This window comes from Chlorocebus sabaeus, chromosome 16 (genome assembly GCF_047675955.1).
Source record: "Chlorocebus sabaeus isolate Y175 chromosome 16, mChlSab1.0.hap1, whole genome shotgun sequence".
NCBI lineage: Eukaryota > Metazoa > Chordata > Mammalia > Primates > Cercopithecidae > Chlorocebus > Chlorocebus sabaeus.
Window position 1 is genome coordinate 6,259,777 of NC_132919.1, and position 16,352 is coordinate 6,276,128.

General features: G+C 50.0%; 1 protein-coding gene across 6 annotated transcripts; it reads right to left on the reverse strand.

The window, feature by feature from the left end:
• Positions 1-591: 591 nt before the first annotated feature.
• On the reverse strand, positions 592-10,423 carry AIPL1 (AIP like 1 HSP90 co-chaperone). 6 transcript variants are annotated; one of them, XM_073005528.1, is made up of 6 exons: positions 10,328-10,423; positions 9,234-9,347; positions 3,613-3,801; positions 2,177-2,353; positions 1,911-2,052; positions 592-1,127 (listed from the first exon to the last, which is right to left on the reverse strand). In XM_073005528.1, the coding sequence occupies exons 1-6, from the start codon at positions 10,421-10,423 to the stop codon at positions 793-795; spliced, it is 1,053 nt and encodes a 350-aa protein (XP_072861629.1). In that variant the 3' UTR covers positions 592-792. The 6 variants fall into 6 exon arrangements, with proteins under 6 accessions (XP_072861629.1, XP_072861628.1, XP_072861630.1 ...); XM_073005527.1 differs by having other exon boundaries at positions 9,234-9,377; XM_073005529.1 differs by having other exon boundaries at positions 1,911-1,980; positions 9,234-9,413.
• Between the last annotated feature and the right edge of the window lie 5,929 nt (positions 10,424-16,352).

Here is a 16,352-nt window from a genome sequence, read left to right on the forward strand (position 1 = left end):
CGAGTAGCTGGGATTATAGATGCCTGCCACCACACCCAGCTAGTTTTTTTGTATTTTTAGTAGAGATGGGGTTTCACCATGTTGGCCAGGCTGGTCTGGAACTCCTGACCTCAGGTGATCCACCCACCTCGGCCTCCCAAAGTGCTGGGATTATAGGCGTGAGCCAGTGTGCCCGGCCACAGCTGTTTTCTTCTACCCTACCACTGGTGCTTGCCTTTGAAATCTTTCCTGGGGGAAGCCAAGAACCCTCTCAGGCTAAGCTCAAGTTTCGGGGCTTGCCCACCCTACATCAAGACCCACTAAAATCAGTGGGATTCTAGAGAGTTCTAAGTGTCCTGCATAAAGTTACAAAAATAACCAAGAGATGACCCCCAAATCTAACTATCACAAATGGGGAGACAGGGAGGGGTACCAGGGATGAGAAAGGATCAGAGCATCAAATCCTCATTTGTCATTGACATGGGGTAAAATCGACAGGTGGGGAAACTGATTTAAACAGATTACTTGGAAACAGAGAAAACCACCAGAAGAATTAAAAACAGGGTCAATTAAAACCATGGCATGGAAGGGATGGAAGGGGTAGGGGAGAAAACCACTTTATTCATGAGCTCTTCTGTGTGTTTTGGTTTTTTTTTTTTTTTTTTTTTTTACCATGGGCGTGTCTGACTTTGATTTCAAAAATTAATTTTAAATTTTAAAAAGTGACACCACGATCCTGGTCAGTGGAACCAAAAGTGACCAGGCCACTTGCTCCCTGCCTAGGTGTCAGGCTGACTGTGGGTCTCAGGGGGGTCAGTGCTGCAGTGAGTGCCCTGGGGACAGGGGGAGCTCTGTGGGTGGCTCTGCAGGTGGCCCTGTGGACAGCTCCGCAGGTGTTGCTATGGGGGGCTCTGCCGGTGGCTCTGCGGGAGGCAGCGTGGCTCCCTGGCTCAGCATGTTCCGGCAGCGCAGCCGCTCCTCCTCCTGCTTCTCCGCCATGCGGTTCTCCAGCAACCTCAGCTCCCTGCGCACCGCCTTCTGCATGGATGGCTCCAGCTCCAGCACTTTCTGGAGGTCCGCCTTGGCCTCGGCCTCGTTCCACACCTCCGCGTGAGCCCGGGCACGCACATAGTAGGCCTTCACGATGCCTGTGGGGAGCAGGGAGCATCCAGCTGCAGCTCCCTGCCCAGCCTCAGAGGCAGCCTCCACCTAGCTGGGACTCACCAGCCTCCAAGACCCTTAGCCCCGCCACGATCCTTAACCTCTCTGTACCCCCGATCCCTCAGTTTCCTCAACTGTAAGATGGAGATGATGATCATAATGGCAGTACCTCCTTCTCTCCTTTTCAAGGCCCTGTGACTAATTTTATATTCATAACTTTGTTTTCTTTTTCTTACAGACACTCCCTAAATGAGATAACCTTCAGTCCCTTTCCCTGCACCTCCCCCACATGGTGATTATGAGGATTACGAGGATTAAATGAGATAATAAACACAGAAGACTTGAGCCCGATGCACGCGCCAGGGCCTGGGTGGTGTTACCGTGAGCACTATTCGAGCGGTAAGTCAATACTAGTAGTACTGGAGGTGCCATATCCTCGCAACACCTGTACTAGTACAGGCATAATATTTTTCTCTATACTGATTGCCCCTCTTTTTTAAAAGCCTGTTTACCGTTCCACTGAAAACACAAGCTTGCTGAGCTTCCTGGGTAAGTGTTCAAACACACGTTAAAATAAAGGGCCCCCCACGCCAAGCACTGCCCATCCATCACCCACGATTCAATTACGCACTCGGGGAAACCCGGCTGGGTGGAGACAAGGTTCGGTGCCCCGGTGGGGTGGGAAGAAAAGTCCAGGAAGGCTATGGCAGGTGTCTCCGTGGCCCTGGGCCGGGCGCCCCCTCGCTGCCTGCCCCTGCAGCCCCACGCACCTGGGTGGTGCCGGAGAATGTCACTGGTGTGCTCCAGCACCTCGTAATACTCCTCCTTCTTCAGCAGGCACTGGCAGTAGTTGAGGGTCAGGGTGTTGATCATCTTCTCCAGCTTCAGCCACTGCACCTCCCACGGCTTCTCCTGCCCAGGGAGAAGGTCAGCCATGACCTCAGGCGGCTGCCCAACCCCCGCCCCACCCTGGCCAGCGCTGGGCAGGTCCCCCAGAGTCAGCCCCACTTCCCACCCTTGGCCAGTGGCCTCTGACCTTGGTCTGCAGGTTCCTTAGGCAGATGATGGCCTCCTGGTACTTGGAAGAGGCCTCCTCGTAGCGGCCCAGCTTGAAGAGCCGATTTCCCTCTCCGTGGAGGACGGGCACCACCTTCATCTTCTCATGATTGCTCAGGTTCCAGGTCTCCCTCTGGTAATCACTCGGGGCGTCAACCTGGCCCCAGAGCTGCAGGTCAGTGAGGCAGGGACCCCAGGGGCCTGCACCCCATCAGGGACCCGAAAGACTGGACCCTGGCACAGCTCCCTGAAGTCATGCTTGCTGGTCAAGTGCATACAGACAAGGGAAAGAAGCAAAAATGCCAAAAACCCTTCCCTAAATCCATGCCTTTGTGCAAACTAGGAAAAGGTGCCCGTTCATCAAGACACTTCACTTCTAATATTCAGAAAATTGTCGTGAATACTCATTTTGTTAGAACAATACACTATTGCCATCTGCTGGAAACTTGTCATTATAGAAATACCAATGTAAAATGTCTATAATGGGCACCTTGGAGGAGGTGCCGGTGCACCTCGTGCAGTGCACAGACCACGCAACTGTGACAGCAAGCCTGTAGAGGCCCTTGGTTGACACAGTTCTTATTTTATTTTTATTCACTCACATAGCTCTCAAGCTGAGCCTCAGTCTTGGCCATAAGCTGAATCCCGACCTGACCTTGACCCTGGCCCTAACCCTCTCTCACCAACCCGCAAACACACGCTGTCAATCACTCTGGGGCTCTGGGTGGGAGGATATGTGGAGTTCCATGCAGCCTCTCCTGCTTGGTTAGAGAACCAAGTCTGAACCCACAAACCACAGGAACCGAGGAGGTTATAATCCCCAACTCTTGAAAATGAAAGTGGAAGTAAATAACAAATAGAAGTAAAATGCCTCCAAAATGAAAACAAATCACATTTTTAAAAAGTGGTTCCAAGCGGACTTTTTTTTTTTTTTGAGATGGAGTCTCACTCTGTCACCCAGGTTGAAATGCACTGACATGATCTCAGCTCACTGCAACCTCCGCTTCCCAGGTTCAAGCCATTCTCATGCCTCAAATTCCCGAGTAGCTGGGATTACAGGCGTGCACCACCACACCCGGTTAATTTTTGTGTTTTCAGTAGAGACGGGGTTTTACCATGTTGGCCAGGCTGGTCTCGAACTCCTGACCTCAGGTGATCCAACCCCCTCGGCCTCCCAAAGTGCTGGGATTACAGGCGTGAGCCACCACGCCCAGCACCAATTGGACCTTTCTTGTGGAAAAATCAGAGGACTGTCGTTTCACATTCGTATTGTCCCCTGGCTTATGAACCCTTTCTTGTTCTCTAAAGAGAAACAGGGCACTGTCCAGTGGCCAGAGGGGTGGGGGTGCCTGTGATGCCCGCTGTCCCTCTCCAGTGCTGGCACAGCCCTCCAGCCCTACCTACCCCAAGCCCCACCTGCAGCAGCTCGATCACAAAGATCAGAGGCTGAGGCTCCTTCTGCAGCTCGTCCAGGTCCTCGTAGCCCAGCGTGTGGTAGGCGAACATGTTGGCCAGCCCGCATGTGTGCACATGCCACTCCGTGGGGTCCTTGCCTTGGGCCATCTGCCGCAGGCTCCGGGACAGGATGGGGTAGACCCCCGTGTGCTGTGGGGAGAAACAGATGGATGGCATCTGGGCTACCTGCTCAGAGCTAGGTGGGCCACAAAAGGCCTCCACTCAGAACCCCTCCTGGCAGGAATCCTGCTCCCTCACTATGCTGCTAATACTAACTGTGGTTAACTGTGTGCCAGGCAAAGCACTTCACACTGTTATGAGCCTCTTCAATCCTTACGACAATTCAAAAGAAGCATCATTATCCCCATTTTACAGATGGGGAAACTACAGCCCAGAGAGGCAAAGCAACTTGCTTAAGGTCACACAGCTAGGAAATGACGCAGCCAGGATTCAAACCTGGCTCCAGAGGCCATATGCTCTCAGCCTCCGGCTGCCTCGTCTGGCCCTTGTGGTCCACTGTAACACATCTCTGCCCCAAGGAAACCCTGAGCTCGGCAAAGCCTATGACTCGCAGGAAGGGCAGTGTGAGGCAATGGAAGGAGCAGGACTCCAGGGTCCAAGAGAGTCGCTTTGGTCTCCTGGCAGTGCTGCAGGCTAGCAGTGACCCCAGGTCTCTGCACTTCTCTGAACCCCAGTTCCCTAGGTTGCTCCTGTCCGGTATTAGGGCTGCTGTAGGGATTAAATGAGATGGTGCAGATATAGGTCTGGCTCATCACAGCTTCAGCCAGCACGGGAGCTGAGTTTGCCACCCTTGGGATGAAGGAGGGCTGGGAAAATCAGCCATGCAGCCTCAGCGAGGCCCGCTGTATGTATGCTGGGCCTCAGTTTCCCCGACTAGGCTCCCTGAGAACCCATCTCCTTGGACCAGCTTCTGAGACGATCCAGCACTGGCTCCACATGCAACATGTGACTTGAAGGGGCTAAAACTCTGTGCAGCAGTTCAGCTCTGCCTCCAGGCCACCAGCACAGAGGCAGAGGTCACCCCGCCCGCCCCACCGGCCAGGATTAGCCTGAAATGCCTTCTGCCTCTTTGTGGAAGAGACGAGCAGATGGCTGTTGAGCCTGTTGGGATTAGAGCTGGACCAAGGGAGGGAGAGGCCCCAGAACCAGCTTGCTGCCAGGGGGGCCACCTCTGGCCCTGACTCAGCAGCCCCCAGCTTGGCACGCCATGGCCCCCAGCAAGCTGAGCATGCTTTTGTGGCCCCAAAGCACACTGCCCTCACTTACTTATGTTGTGGCACTGGCTGCTCTGCATTACAATTGTTTAGATGTCTGCTCCTCCTCCAGAATTCAAGTTCTCTAAGCGCTAGGGGCTTTGCTTATTTCATTCCTAACATACAGCACAGGCCAAATCAGGTGCCCAGTGAATGTTTTCTAACTAGATAGATAGATAGATAGATAGATAGATAGATAGATAGATAGATGGATGGATGAATGATAGGATGGATGAATGATAGGAGATAGATAGAACATGATGGATGCATGCAGTGATGGAAGCCTGAATTATGAATGAAGATTGGTCGAAGGGAAAAATGGATGAATTGATGCCTGGGCAGGTGGGTGGATGGATAAGAGGTGGATGTGCAGGTGAAGAACTAACTCTAGAAGGGGTGTGTGTGTGTGTGTGCATGTGCACACAATCACGACAGCCATGGGCTGGGGTGAGGAGATGTGGGGGGCATGGAGATTGGGAAAACCCGTAGTTACTATGGGAGCAGTGACTCACGCCTGTAATCCCAGCACTTTGGGAGGTCAAGGTGGGTGGATCACCTGAGGTCAGGAGTTCAAGACCAGCCTGGCCAACATGGTGAAACCACATCTCTACTGAAAATACAAAAATGGGCCCGGTGTGGTGGTGAGCACCTGTAATTCCAACTATTCAGGAGGCTGAGGCAGGAGAAGCACTTGAACCCGGAGGCAGAGGTTGCAGTGAGCCGAGCCCACGCCATTGCACTCTAGCCTGGGCAACAAGAGTGAAACTCCATCTCAGAAAAAGAAGGAAAAGAAAAAACAAACAGTTACCAGCCTGTGATATAGGCAATACACTCATGTGACTATCAACATGGAAAAAGGAACAGAGACTCCACGGGAAACAAAGAGCCATGCCCACATTACGGGAATCACAACAGCTTGTGGGGTTGCAAACAACAAATCAATCAACTAATCAAGAATTTATTGACAGCTTCTATGCACTCAGCTGTCATGTGTTAGCAAACGTGTATCCTGTGGAGAGGGGACTCTTAGTGGCAGCCAAGCCTTGCCTCACGTATGGCATGAATCAAAGTACAGGACCCCCTCACTCTAAGCAAAGTCAATAGATATATTTTTAAACTAACTGAAATCACAAAGAAGCCAATTTTCTGAAGCCTTGACTTGATTAAAAAAAAAACAAAAACAGATTTTAAGATAAAAATATCAAAATGAAGAAAAACACAGAGACTGCTACAAAGGAAAGATGTTCAACAAATATTTGCTACATGAATTAATAAATGAATAACATGTTGAGTGGGATCACCTACTGGCAGAGGATGGTGCTGCAGCCCAGCTATATTAGACATTGTGAGAAACATGTGCAGGATGAAGAGGGAACCAGGCATCTCACCCAGATCTTTTCCCTTAACTTGTTTGAGCCACTGCAAGTTATTTTCCCTTTTGGAGTCTTAAGTTTCCTCATTACTAAAGTGGAGAAGATAATCTCATATTTTTTCTAGGCTGGGCACAGTGGCTCATGCCTATAATCCCAGCACTTTGGGAGGCTGAGGCAGGCAGATCACTTGAGGTCAAGGGTTCAAGACCAGTCTGGTCCAACATGATGAAACCCCGTCTCTACTAAAAATACCAACAACAACAACAACAAAACAACAAAATATATATATATATATACGGGTGTGGTGATGGGCACCTGTAATCCCCAGCTACTCAAGAGGCTGAGGCAGGAGAATAATTTGAACCTGGGAGGCAGGGGTTCCAGTGAGCCAAGATCGTGCCACTACACTCCAGCCTGTGTGACAGAGTGAAACTCCATCTCAGGAAAAAAAAAAAAAAAAATTCTAGTTCAAAATAATAGCTCTCATTTTTAATTGCTCTGTATTATGATTCACCCTCATATGTTATATCATGTAATCTCCAAAACAACTCCTTAACTTAGAGTTTTGTTTATTTATAAATGAAGGAATAGAGTAGCAGACAGAAGACGGGACTTCCCCAGGTCATGCAACTAATGAACAACAGAACAGAGTTCAAACCGTCCCCAAAATGCTCATTTAAAAGGTCAGTGGCCTCTGACGAAATAATGAGTCTGGGTATCTGCCACCAATGGTGAAAGTCTAGGGGGAGCTTTGGAATAGATGGATCAGGCTGTCAACACCTAAACCCACCAATCACTCTTAACGTCGTCGTAAGAAAGACAACCAAGTGTGATGTACTTCTCCCAGAGGGAAGTATATGGTACCATCCATGGCAGACTTCCAAAAACCAGAGAGAGAGAGAGAGAGAGAGAGAGAGAGAAGAATCTGAATCTTATCAGGTCCTCTTGACCCCACTTTCAATTTATCAAAAATGTGGGGAATAGAGGAGCATGTTAGACAATTCCATGGCAAAACAACCAGGAAAATCAGAATGTGGGACTTCTACAGGATAAACGACCCAGTTCCTTCAACATTTCCGTGTCAAGGAAGAAAAGAAGAAAAGGAGGTGGAGCTATAGATAAAAAGGGACTTGAAGGATGCATCAACAAAGCACTATGCAGGGACTTTGGTTGGTTGTTGATTTAAACAAACCAAACTCATTCATCTATAAAGAATAAGAGTCGCCGGGCGCGGTGGCTCAAGCCTGTAATCCCAGAACTTTGGGAGGCCGAGACGGGCGGATCACGAGGTCAGGAGATCGAGACCATCCTGGCTAACACGGTGAAACCCCATCTCTACTAAAAAATACAAAAAACTAGCCGGGCGAGGTGGCGGGCGCCTGTAGTCCCAACTACTCGGGAGGCTGAGGCAGGAGAATGGCGTAAACCCAGGAGGCGGAGCTTGCAGTGAGCTGAGATCCGGCCACTGCACTCCAGCCTGGGCGACAGAGCAAGACTCCGTCTCAAAAAAAAAAAAAAAAAGAATAAGAGTCAACCAAAGAAAATTTAACAGTGACTGGATATTAGATGGCTTTAAGGAATTACTAGAGTTTTTAAAAGATTTCATAATGATATCATGGTTAAGTTTTTTTAATATCCTCTGTTTTTTTTTTTTTTTTCTTTTTTAGATGGAGTCTTGCTCTGTCACCAGACTGGAGTTCAGTGGTACGATCTCAGCTCACTGCAGCCTCTGCCTCCCGGGTTCAAGTGATTCTCCTGCCTCAGCCTCCTGAGTAGCTGGGATTACAGGCATGCGCCCCACACCCGGCTAATTTTTGTATTTTTAGTAGAGACGGGGTTTCACCATGTTGGTCAGGCTGGTCTCGAACTCTTGACTTCGTGATCTGCCCGCCTCGGTCTCCCAAAGTGCCGGGATATCCTCATATTTTAGAGATACAAATTTTAGTATTTACAGATGAAATGATATGGTGTCTGGCATTTGGTTTAACCAGGCAGGACAAGGAAGGGAAATGGATGGGTTGGGAGATGAAGCAAGACCAGCCGCGGGTTGATGGTGGCCGGCACGGGGTGATGGATACTTGTGAGTTCATTATTCTTCCTGTTGACTTTTGTGTATGTTTGAAAGTTCCCACAAGAAACGTTGCCTAAAGGTCAGTGAGTTTTCCCACAAGGCAAGGAAGCTAACTTATAAGGGTAATTTACGGAGTGCTGTAAATAGGAGGGGAAACTTGCAATGTGAGGAGGAGGGCAAAAAAAACCTTGCAATGTGAGGAGGGGGGATTAGACCAAGGCTGGTCTAATCATGCTGTATAAAATCTCCAGGTCTAATCATGCTGTATAAAAAGCAAGGAGTTGGCCCGGCATGATGGCTCATGCCTATAATTCCAGCACTTTGGGAAGCCGAGACAGTCTGAGGATTGCTTAAGCCCAGGAGTTTAGGACCAGCCTGGCCAACATGGCGAAACTCTGTCTCTACAAAAAATACAAAAATGAGGTGTGGTGGCGCGCCTTAGTCCCAACTACTTGGAAGGCTGAAGTGGGAGGATCACCTGAGCCCGGGAAGTTGAGGCTGCAGTGAGCCATAATTACGCTACTGCACTCCAGCCTGGTGACAAAGCGAGACCTTATCTCTCTCTCTCTCGCTCTCTTTCTCTCTCTCTCTCACACACACACACATGTGAGGACTGTGAAGTGGACCGGCTCACTCCTGCTGAGGATAGCCCTGCTCCCCACCAGCCAGCCATGGCATGCGTCACCCCTTCCAGCCCTGTCCCCTCCATCTTCACATGCACAGTGGTGGGGAATAAGGCTGCAGGATTGCCTTTGCAGAGCTTCGCTTGAGTCCCAGCTTTCCTGAAACACAGCAGCCCTGCAAAGCGGGTGGGTGAGCCGGAAGAGACTAGTCCCAGGGGACAGGCGCGCAGGGCCGACTTACGATGGTGTCGCACCAGAACTCGGCCACCTCGTGCACCCTCATGGAGGTGAGCAGGATCTCCCAGACCTCAAGCTTGAACATGTTCCCGATGATGATGTGCATGGGCTGGTCCACCTGCCGGCTGTCGTCGATGACCGTGCGCTCCTCATCACATTTCATGGTGCGGAAATGAAAGATCACCTGGTCACCGAGACAGTGCACTCTGCTCTAGACACACCGCTCAAGGCCCGGCAGAAGCCACCCCCTTGCCACTGACACTCAGGGCTGTCCCCAGGGTCAGCTCACTCAGTACACCCCATCAGATGCCTCAGACCCCCTGAGCACCTCCACCCTGCCTGCACCCCCCAGGGAGGAGGGACCCACCCCCTCCCTATGAACCCCATTTCACTCCCCACAGTCCTGTGTGTCCGGAAATCCTTCCTCAAATAAGCCCCGAGTTTTTTTGTTGTTTTTGTTTGTTTGTTTTTTGAGACAGAGTCTCACTCTGTTGCCCAGGCCGGAGTGCAGTGGTGTGATCTCGGCTCACTGCAAGCTCCGCCTCCCGGGTTCAAGTGATTCTCCTGCCTCAGTCTCTTGAGTAGCTGAGCTGGGATTACAAGTGCCCAGCACATCCGGCTAATTTTTGTATTTTAGTAGAGACGGAGTTTCACCTGTTGGTCAGTCTGGTCTCAAACTCCTGACCTCGTGATCTGCCCATCTTGGCTTCCCAAAGTGCTGGGATTACAGGCGTGAGCCACCTCGCCTGGCCAAAGCCAGAGTTCTGTAGCCACAGACGCACCCTTCAGTCCAGGGAAGCCCAACAGACATTTGGGGACAAATACCAAGACCTCTGGGACCCCCTTTCTTCTCAACATTTAGGGCTCCAGAAAATTCCCAAAAGCCCTGCCCCTCAGCCCATGCTAAAGTTGAATCTGCAAAGTACCAAAAATGCCCCGTGACTGGGTAGACGCTGGGAGCTCCCCGGAGGCCCAGGGCTGGGGATGCCTGGCTGTTTTTTGGCAAAGCTGAAAGCTGTTTACAGTGCCTTGGGGCACACCTGGAATGTGGAAGGCGGCTGTAGGGGACCCTGTCCGCTCCGGAGGGGCCCCACTCACTCGGGATCCAGTGATGAAGTTTGGGAGCTCGCCCGTGCCTCCGTGCAGAATGGTTTTCTTGACCCCTTCCACGTTCAGGAGCAGAGCGGCATCCATGGCTGCAGGAGGAAAGGCGGTGTCTGGCACAGGCGGGGATAATCTCACCTCCGGGAAGACACTTAGGCGGCTGAGACTCTGGGATTTGCCCAGCCAGGAGGAGTGTGGGGGAAGGGCAGATGGTGGGGGCGGTGCCCCAGGCGCCCCAGTTTCTCATCAGAGCCACTCGGGCCAGGCCTGTGGTCCGCAGACAGCCTCGCCTATCCCATCCACCGCTCCTTCCAGTGATTCTGGGCCCCTGCCCTCTACATGCCAGGGTTGTGCTAGGCTTGGATTTTCTTCTACCCCAAGAAGGAAAAAGGTCCACTGAGCTTTCTTAAAGAAGACAGGGGGCCGGTCGTGGTGGCGCACGCCTGTAATCCCAGCACTTTGGGAGGCTGAGCGGGCGGATCACGAGGTCAAGAGATCGAGACCATCCTGGCCAATGTCATGAAACCTCGTCTCTACGAAAAATACAAAAATTAGCCAGGCGTGGTGGCGGGCGCCTATAGTTCCAGCTACTCGGGAGGCTGAAGCAGGAGAATCACTTGAACCCGGGAGGCGGAGGTTTCAGTGAGCCAAGATTGCACCATTGCACTCCAGCCTGGAGATGTGGAGAGAGGCTGGAGGCCACAGACTCTAAGCCCCCAAGGACTCCAGGCCAGCTGGGGTGGCAGCTGCCCTTTGCCTTCCAGCCACCTTCCTACTTTCACTGTTCCCCGTCCCTTCTCCAGGATCTGCCTTCAGGAGGCCCTGCGATGGTGGCCCAAGGGAAGAGGGGACAGGCTTCTGGCTTGGGAAGGAAGGCAGACAGACAACGAAAGGCATGGTGGGTTTGGGCAAAGTTGAGGCACCCTCCCCAGCCCCGCTCCTGCCTCCCCTGCAAGGTCTGGCTGCGGGCAGGGTGGGTATCCCGTCCCCTTTGAGGGCCTTAGCCCTGTGCTCTGGGAAGCAGGCAGAGTTTTTTCAGGACCTCAGGGACGCCCTTCCCGGCTGGGAAACACAAATGCGAAGACCTGGTGTTTGGCACCACCGCGTGGCCAGTTCAAGCTCCTACACCTCCGCACCCTGAGGGCACTGGACTCACCGCCACAAAACCGTTCTCTTCCTGACACCAGGCTCATTGGTTGCAGAGGGAAGAGGTGTGGGACTCTGCTACAGGGAGAGATGAAAACACTGGACTAAGGAGGCTGAGGTAGGTGGATCACCTGAGGTCAGGAGCTCGAGACCAGCCTGGTCAACGTGCTGAAACCCCGTCTCTACTAAAAATACAAAAATTACCTGGGCGTGGTGGTGCGCGCCTGTAATCCCAGCTACTCAGGAGGCTGAGGCAGAAGAATCACTTGAATCCAGGAGGCGGAGGTTGCAGTGAGCCGAGATCACACCACTGCACTCCAGCCTGGGTGACAGAGTGAGATTCCATCTCAAAAAAAAAAAAAAAAAAACTAGACTAGGCCGGGTGCGGTGGCTCATGTCTGTAATCCCAGGACTTTGGGAGCTAAGGCAGGTTGATCACCTGAGGTCAGGAGTAGTTAACATAATGAATCACCATCTCTGCTCAAATTATAAAACTTAGCTGGGCATGGTGGCAGGCACCTGTAATCCCAGCTACTCAGGAGGCTGAGGCAGGAGAATCACTTGAACTCAGGAGATAAAGTTTGCTGTGCACTGAGATCGTGCGGCTGCACTCCAGCCTGGGCCATAGAGTGAGACTGTGTATGAAAAGGAAAGGAAAGGAAAGGAAAGGAGAGAAGAGGAGAGGGGAGGGGAGGGGAGGGGGAAACACTGGGCTAAGCCAGATACAGCTGAGTTCAAAGGGCTGACCCTTTCCTATATACTGACCTTATGGCCTTGGATGTCTCTCGTTCTCTCTCACTGTATTTTCCCAACTGAAATGGGAAGACTGACCTCTCCTTCCTCCCTCTCAGGGGAAGTTGGGAGGGCTGCAGCAGTGAATGGCACCCTGAAATCTAGCACCCCTGAAAGTCTTCCATCCCTGGAAGGTGGAAGGCCGCAGTAAACCTTGCCCTGCTGCCTTCCATCCTTTCTCCAGCCACACGGCAGCCTAGAGAGGTCCGCACGCATAGGTAAAATGGATACTTAGTAAAACTAATACAGGAGTTCTTAAGAAATAATTTTTAGGCAGATAGAAAGGGTAAAGGTTCTCGGTGGAAATTTTCCTGCAATAAAAAACAACCCCCGAAACCATCTTTTTTCTAACAGAAAAGGCCGCTTAAAGGGCCAGGCTGGCAAGCCTCAATATGCAAATGCCGGCAATTAGAAACTGGGTTCGCTCATATGGCGATTCCTGCTGTCTTTTCCCTGTCACCAGGTGTACGGAGTGTCATGGTCACCTCCAGATAACAGCATGTGTTCAGAACATCATGGTGACCCGCATTTGCATATTAGAGGGCTAAGGTGGGAGGGCAGGGTTTTTGCGGGCTATGTAAATTACACCTGGTCAAACCAATCCCCTGGGCCCTATGGAAATCAGACACCACCTCCTCAGCCTCTTCACGTAAGCAGCCACTTCCCACCACTCCACCCTGAGCAGGGGGTTTTCTCTTTGTTCAAATCTCCCCCTTCCCTCTCTCTCTCTGTATGGGGGAGCTATTCTCTTCTTCCTTCCTTCTTTCTTGCCTATTAAACTTTTTGCCCCTTAAAACCACTCCATGTGTGTCCGTGTCGTTAATCCTATTGGCGCAAGACCAAGAACCCTGGAGTTCCTCCAGTCATCAGAGCTGTATCAAAACTGCAAAGGAAAATAAAAGTGTTTATCGTAAAAGTCTAAGGAGGAGGGAGAACACACTCATCCCTCGCAGGTGGCAAGTGTCTGCTTCTGGGATGCTGGCAATGCTCACCCTTGACCTAGGTGATGCTTACACGGGTGTTGGCTTTATAAGTACAGTAAGTCCTCACTTAATGTCCTTTTAGGTTCTTGGAAACTGCAGTCTGAAATGAAAGGACATACATCAGGTCCTCAAATAACATCCTTTCAATCAATGTCATCATTTTGTTATAATGTTGATGAGAAAAAAAGGTGGTTTCCTTATATGTCATTTCACTGAAAGTCAGTTTTTTTTTGTTTTTGTTTTTGTTTTCTTGAGATGGAATTTTGCTCTTGTTGCCCAGGCTGGAGTGCAATGGAGTGATCTTGACTCACTGCAACCTCTGCCTCCTGGGGTCAAGTGATTCTCCTGCCTCAGCCTCCCGAGTAGCTGGGATTACAGGTGCCTGCCACCTCGCCAAGCTTTTTTTTTTTTTTTTTTTTTAGTGGATACAGGGTTTCATCACGTTGGCCAGGCTGGTCTCGAACTCCTGACCTCAGGTGATCCACTCGCCTTGGCCTCCCAAAGTGCTGGGATTACAGGTGTGAGCCACCACACCCAGGCTAAAGTCAGTTTTCAAACACCTATTGACAGCATTAAGGACGGACTCACTGTATTCATGACACTAGATTTTATGTCTTAGGCAGTTTTCTGTCGGTGATATAATTCACAATGAAAAAGATCCAATTATGTCTCTTCTCACACTTCTTAAAACTCTCCCACTGTTTCCATTGCTTCCCTTTGTAGAGGGTCAAAGGGCACACACATATTGCAGAGACGTTTAAACAGTAAAACTGATAGATGTAGCCTGTGGTTGATTGGGGGAGGTGGGGGCAAGAAGGAAAGGGGATGTTGAAGCTGATGCCAGGGGTGTTGGTTTCCCTGCTGAGAAGAATGATGATCGCTCCTGGTCTGTGCCTGGGCTTGGGCCACAGGCTACAGACTGATGCCCCAGAAACCCTTTGCCTGCTGTCTTAGTTCATTCTCTGTGATTGTAACTGAACACCATGGAATGCATAATTTTTTTTTTTTTTTTTTTTTGAAGACATTTGTTTAGCTCATAGTTGTGGAGGCTGGGAAATCCAAGAGCATGGTGTTGGCATCTGGTGAGGGCCTTCTTGCTACATCATAACATGGTGGAAGGCATCACATGGTGAGAGGACAAGAGCATACACATCAGCTCAGGTCTCCGTTCCTCTTCTTGTAAAGCCTCCAATCCTATCACAGGGTCCTACCCTGATGATGTTATCTAATCCTAATTACCCTCCAAAGGCCCCACCCATAAATATCATCAACATATGAATTTCAGGATTCAGTTTCCAACAAATGAAATTTGGGGGACACATTAAAACTATTGCTGCTCCCAAACCAGTCTCCTTATGGACTTCATTAAAATGCCACTCTAATAACCTACTGCCCTCTTAACATTCAGCAAAGAGGTGCCACCACCTTCAGTACAAATTTTAAGCTCCTTCTCTGGCCTACAGACCCTGTCTCTTGCCACCCCATCCCCTACCCTCAGCTCCTGATCTCAGCCCTACCCTTTTTGCCCAGGCTTTCCCCAGTCCTAACACTTGGCAATGCTCCAGACTCCCAACCATTGGCCCACTAGCTCCTCACTTCAAACACCACACATTCAGGGAAGACTACCCTGACCTCCAGCTCCAGTCAATCTCCCCATCCCCCTTATGCCCCCTGTCACTTCTCCCTAGCACTGCACATTCATGCTACTTTGCCTAATTGTAATTGTTTACAATTATGTGTTTAATGTCTACGTCTTCCATCAGATTGACAGTTTCAGGAGGTCAAGGAAACTAGTGGAATGTCTGCTCTTGGACAAAGAGCCCCTGGATAGCAGGGCTGGAGTTTCTCCTTTATCCCCCTCCCCAACAGAGGCAAGGGTGATGCTGGATTCCCTCCCCCTCCAAAAGCCTCCGCTAGGAACAAGTGACTGGTTTCTCCTCCTTACCAAGAATAGAAGCCCCTATACTGACCTCTGGACTAGGAGCCTGCTTCCCCTGAGTACAGCCTCCTTCCCTCCCTCCAGCCACCACTCCATGCAAGGCAAAAGGGAAAGGCTTCTCATTCAGAAGAAAATGTTTCTTCCTCCTTTACTTGTTGCCATGGAGACTGTTCTTCATTAACCTGACCTGCCAGTTACCATTCTGAGAGAGGGAAGAGGATGGAAAGCTCCAAGCAGGGAGGGCCTCTTTATGCACGCATGCATTCATTGTGTCACCCCTGATACTTAACAAAGCTGTGTAATCTGAGGGTAAGAATTCAGGCTTTGAAGTCAGTCACTGGATTTAAGCTCCAGTTCTGACATTCCACACGATCTTGGACCAGATATTTCACCTGTCTGCATCTCACTTTTGTCATCTGTAATGAAAATAAAAATAGTACCTACTTCATAGAATTGCTTGAGGATTAAGAAAGAATAAAGAAAGTAAATGCACTTAGCAGAGCGTCTGACACATGGTGAGGGCTCAAAAAATATAAGCTATTATTACAGATGCCTGTGACATGGCAGGCACTGGGGAGGCAAATTGTGATAAGACACTCTGGTTTGAGAGACTTTGCTTGTTTCTAAGTATTTCCCCTTCATGGACTCTTTCCCATACTTTCAACTTAGTTTTCATAGAAACAACAACTCTTTCTTTTCCCCCTTGGATTTCATTGGTAAACGACATCAATTAAATTCCTTAATTACAGTAACAAATGCAACTGTTATAAACAGGTTTGAAAACAAGCATTTCTGACTGTTGATAAACAACTTCACTAGGTTGATAAACAGCATCACCTAGGTCAAGGGTGAGCATTGCCAGCATCCCAGAAGCAGATACTTGCCACCTGCAAGTGATAGTGTGCTCTCCCTCTCTCCTTAGACTTTTATGATAAACACTTTTATTTTCCTTTGTAGTTTTGATACGGCTCTGATGACTGGAGGAACTCCAGGGTTCAAGACCAGCCTGGCCAATGTGATGAAACCCTGTATCCACTAAAAAATGAAGGACAGGCAAACTAGAGCAATATTTTGCAAACCACAACCCATACCCCATTAGTGACTCTTGTAAAATGAATATAGTGAGTTCAAACTTCAAACTTGAACCTTGAAGTTTGAA

What these genes read in the sequence shown, in the direction of transcription:
- AIPL1 (XM_008010040.3), bottom strand. Translation starts at nt 10,423, where the DNA reads ATGGATGCCGCTCTGCTCCTGAACGTGGAAGGGGTCAAGAAAACCATT. An exon ending in TAAGGAACCTGCAGACCAAG is followed by an intron (nt 2,053 to 2,176) that starts GTCAGAGGCCAC and finishes CTCCCTGGGCAG; the next exon opens with GAGAAGCCGTGGGAGGTGCA. An exon ending in CATTCTCCGGCACCACCCAG is followed by an intron (nt 1,128 to 1,910) that starts GTGCGTGGGGCT and finishes TGCTCCCCACAG; the next exon opens with GCATCGTGAAGGCCTACTAT.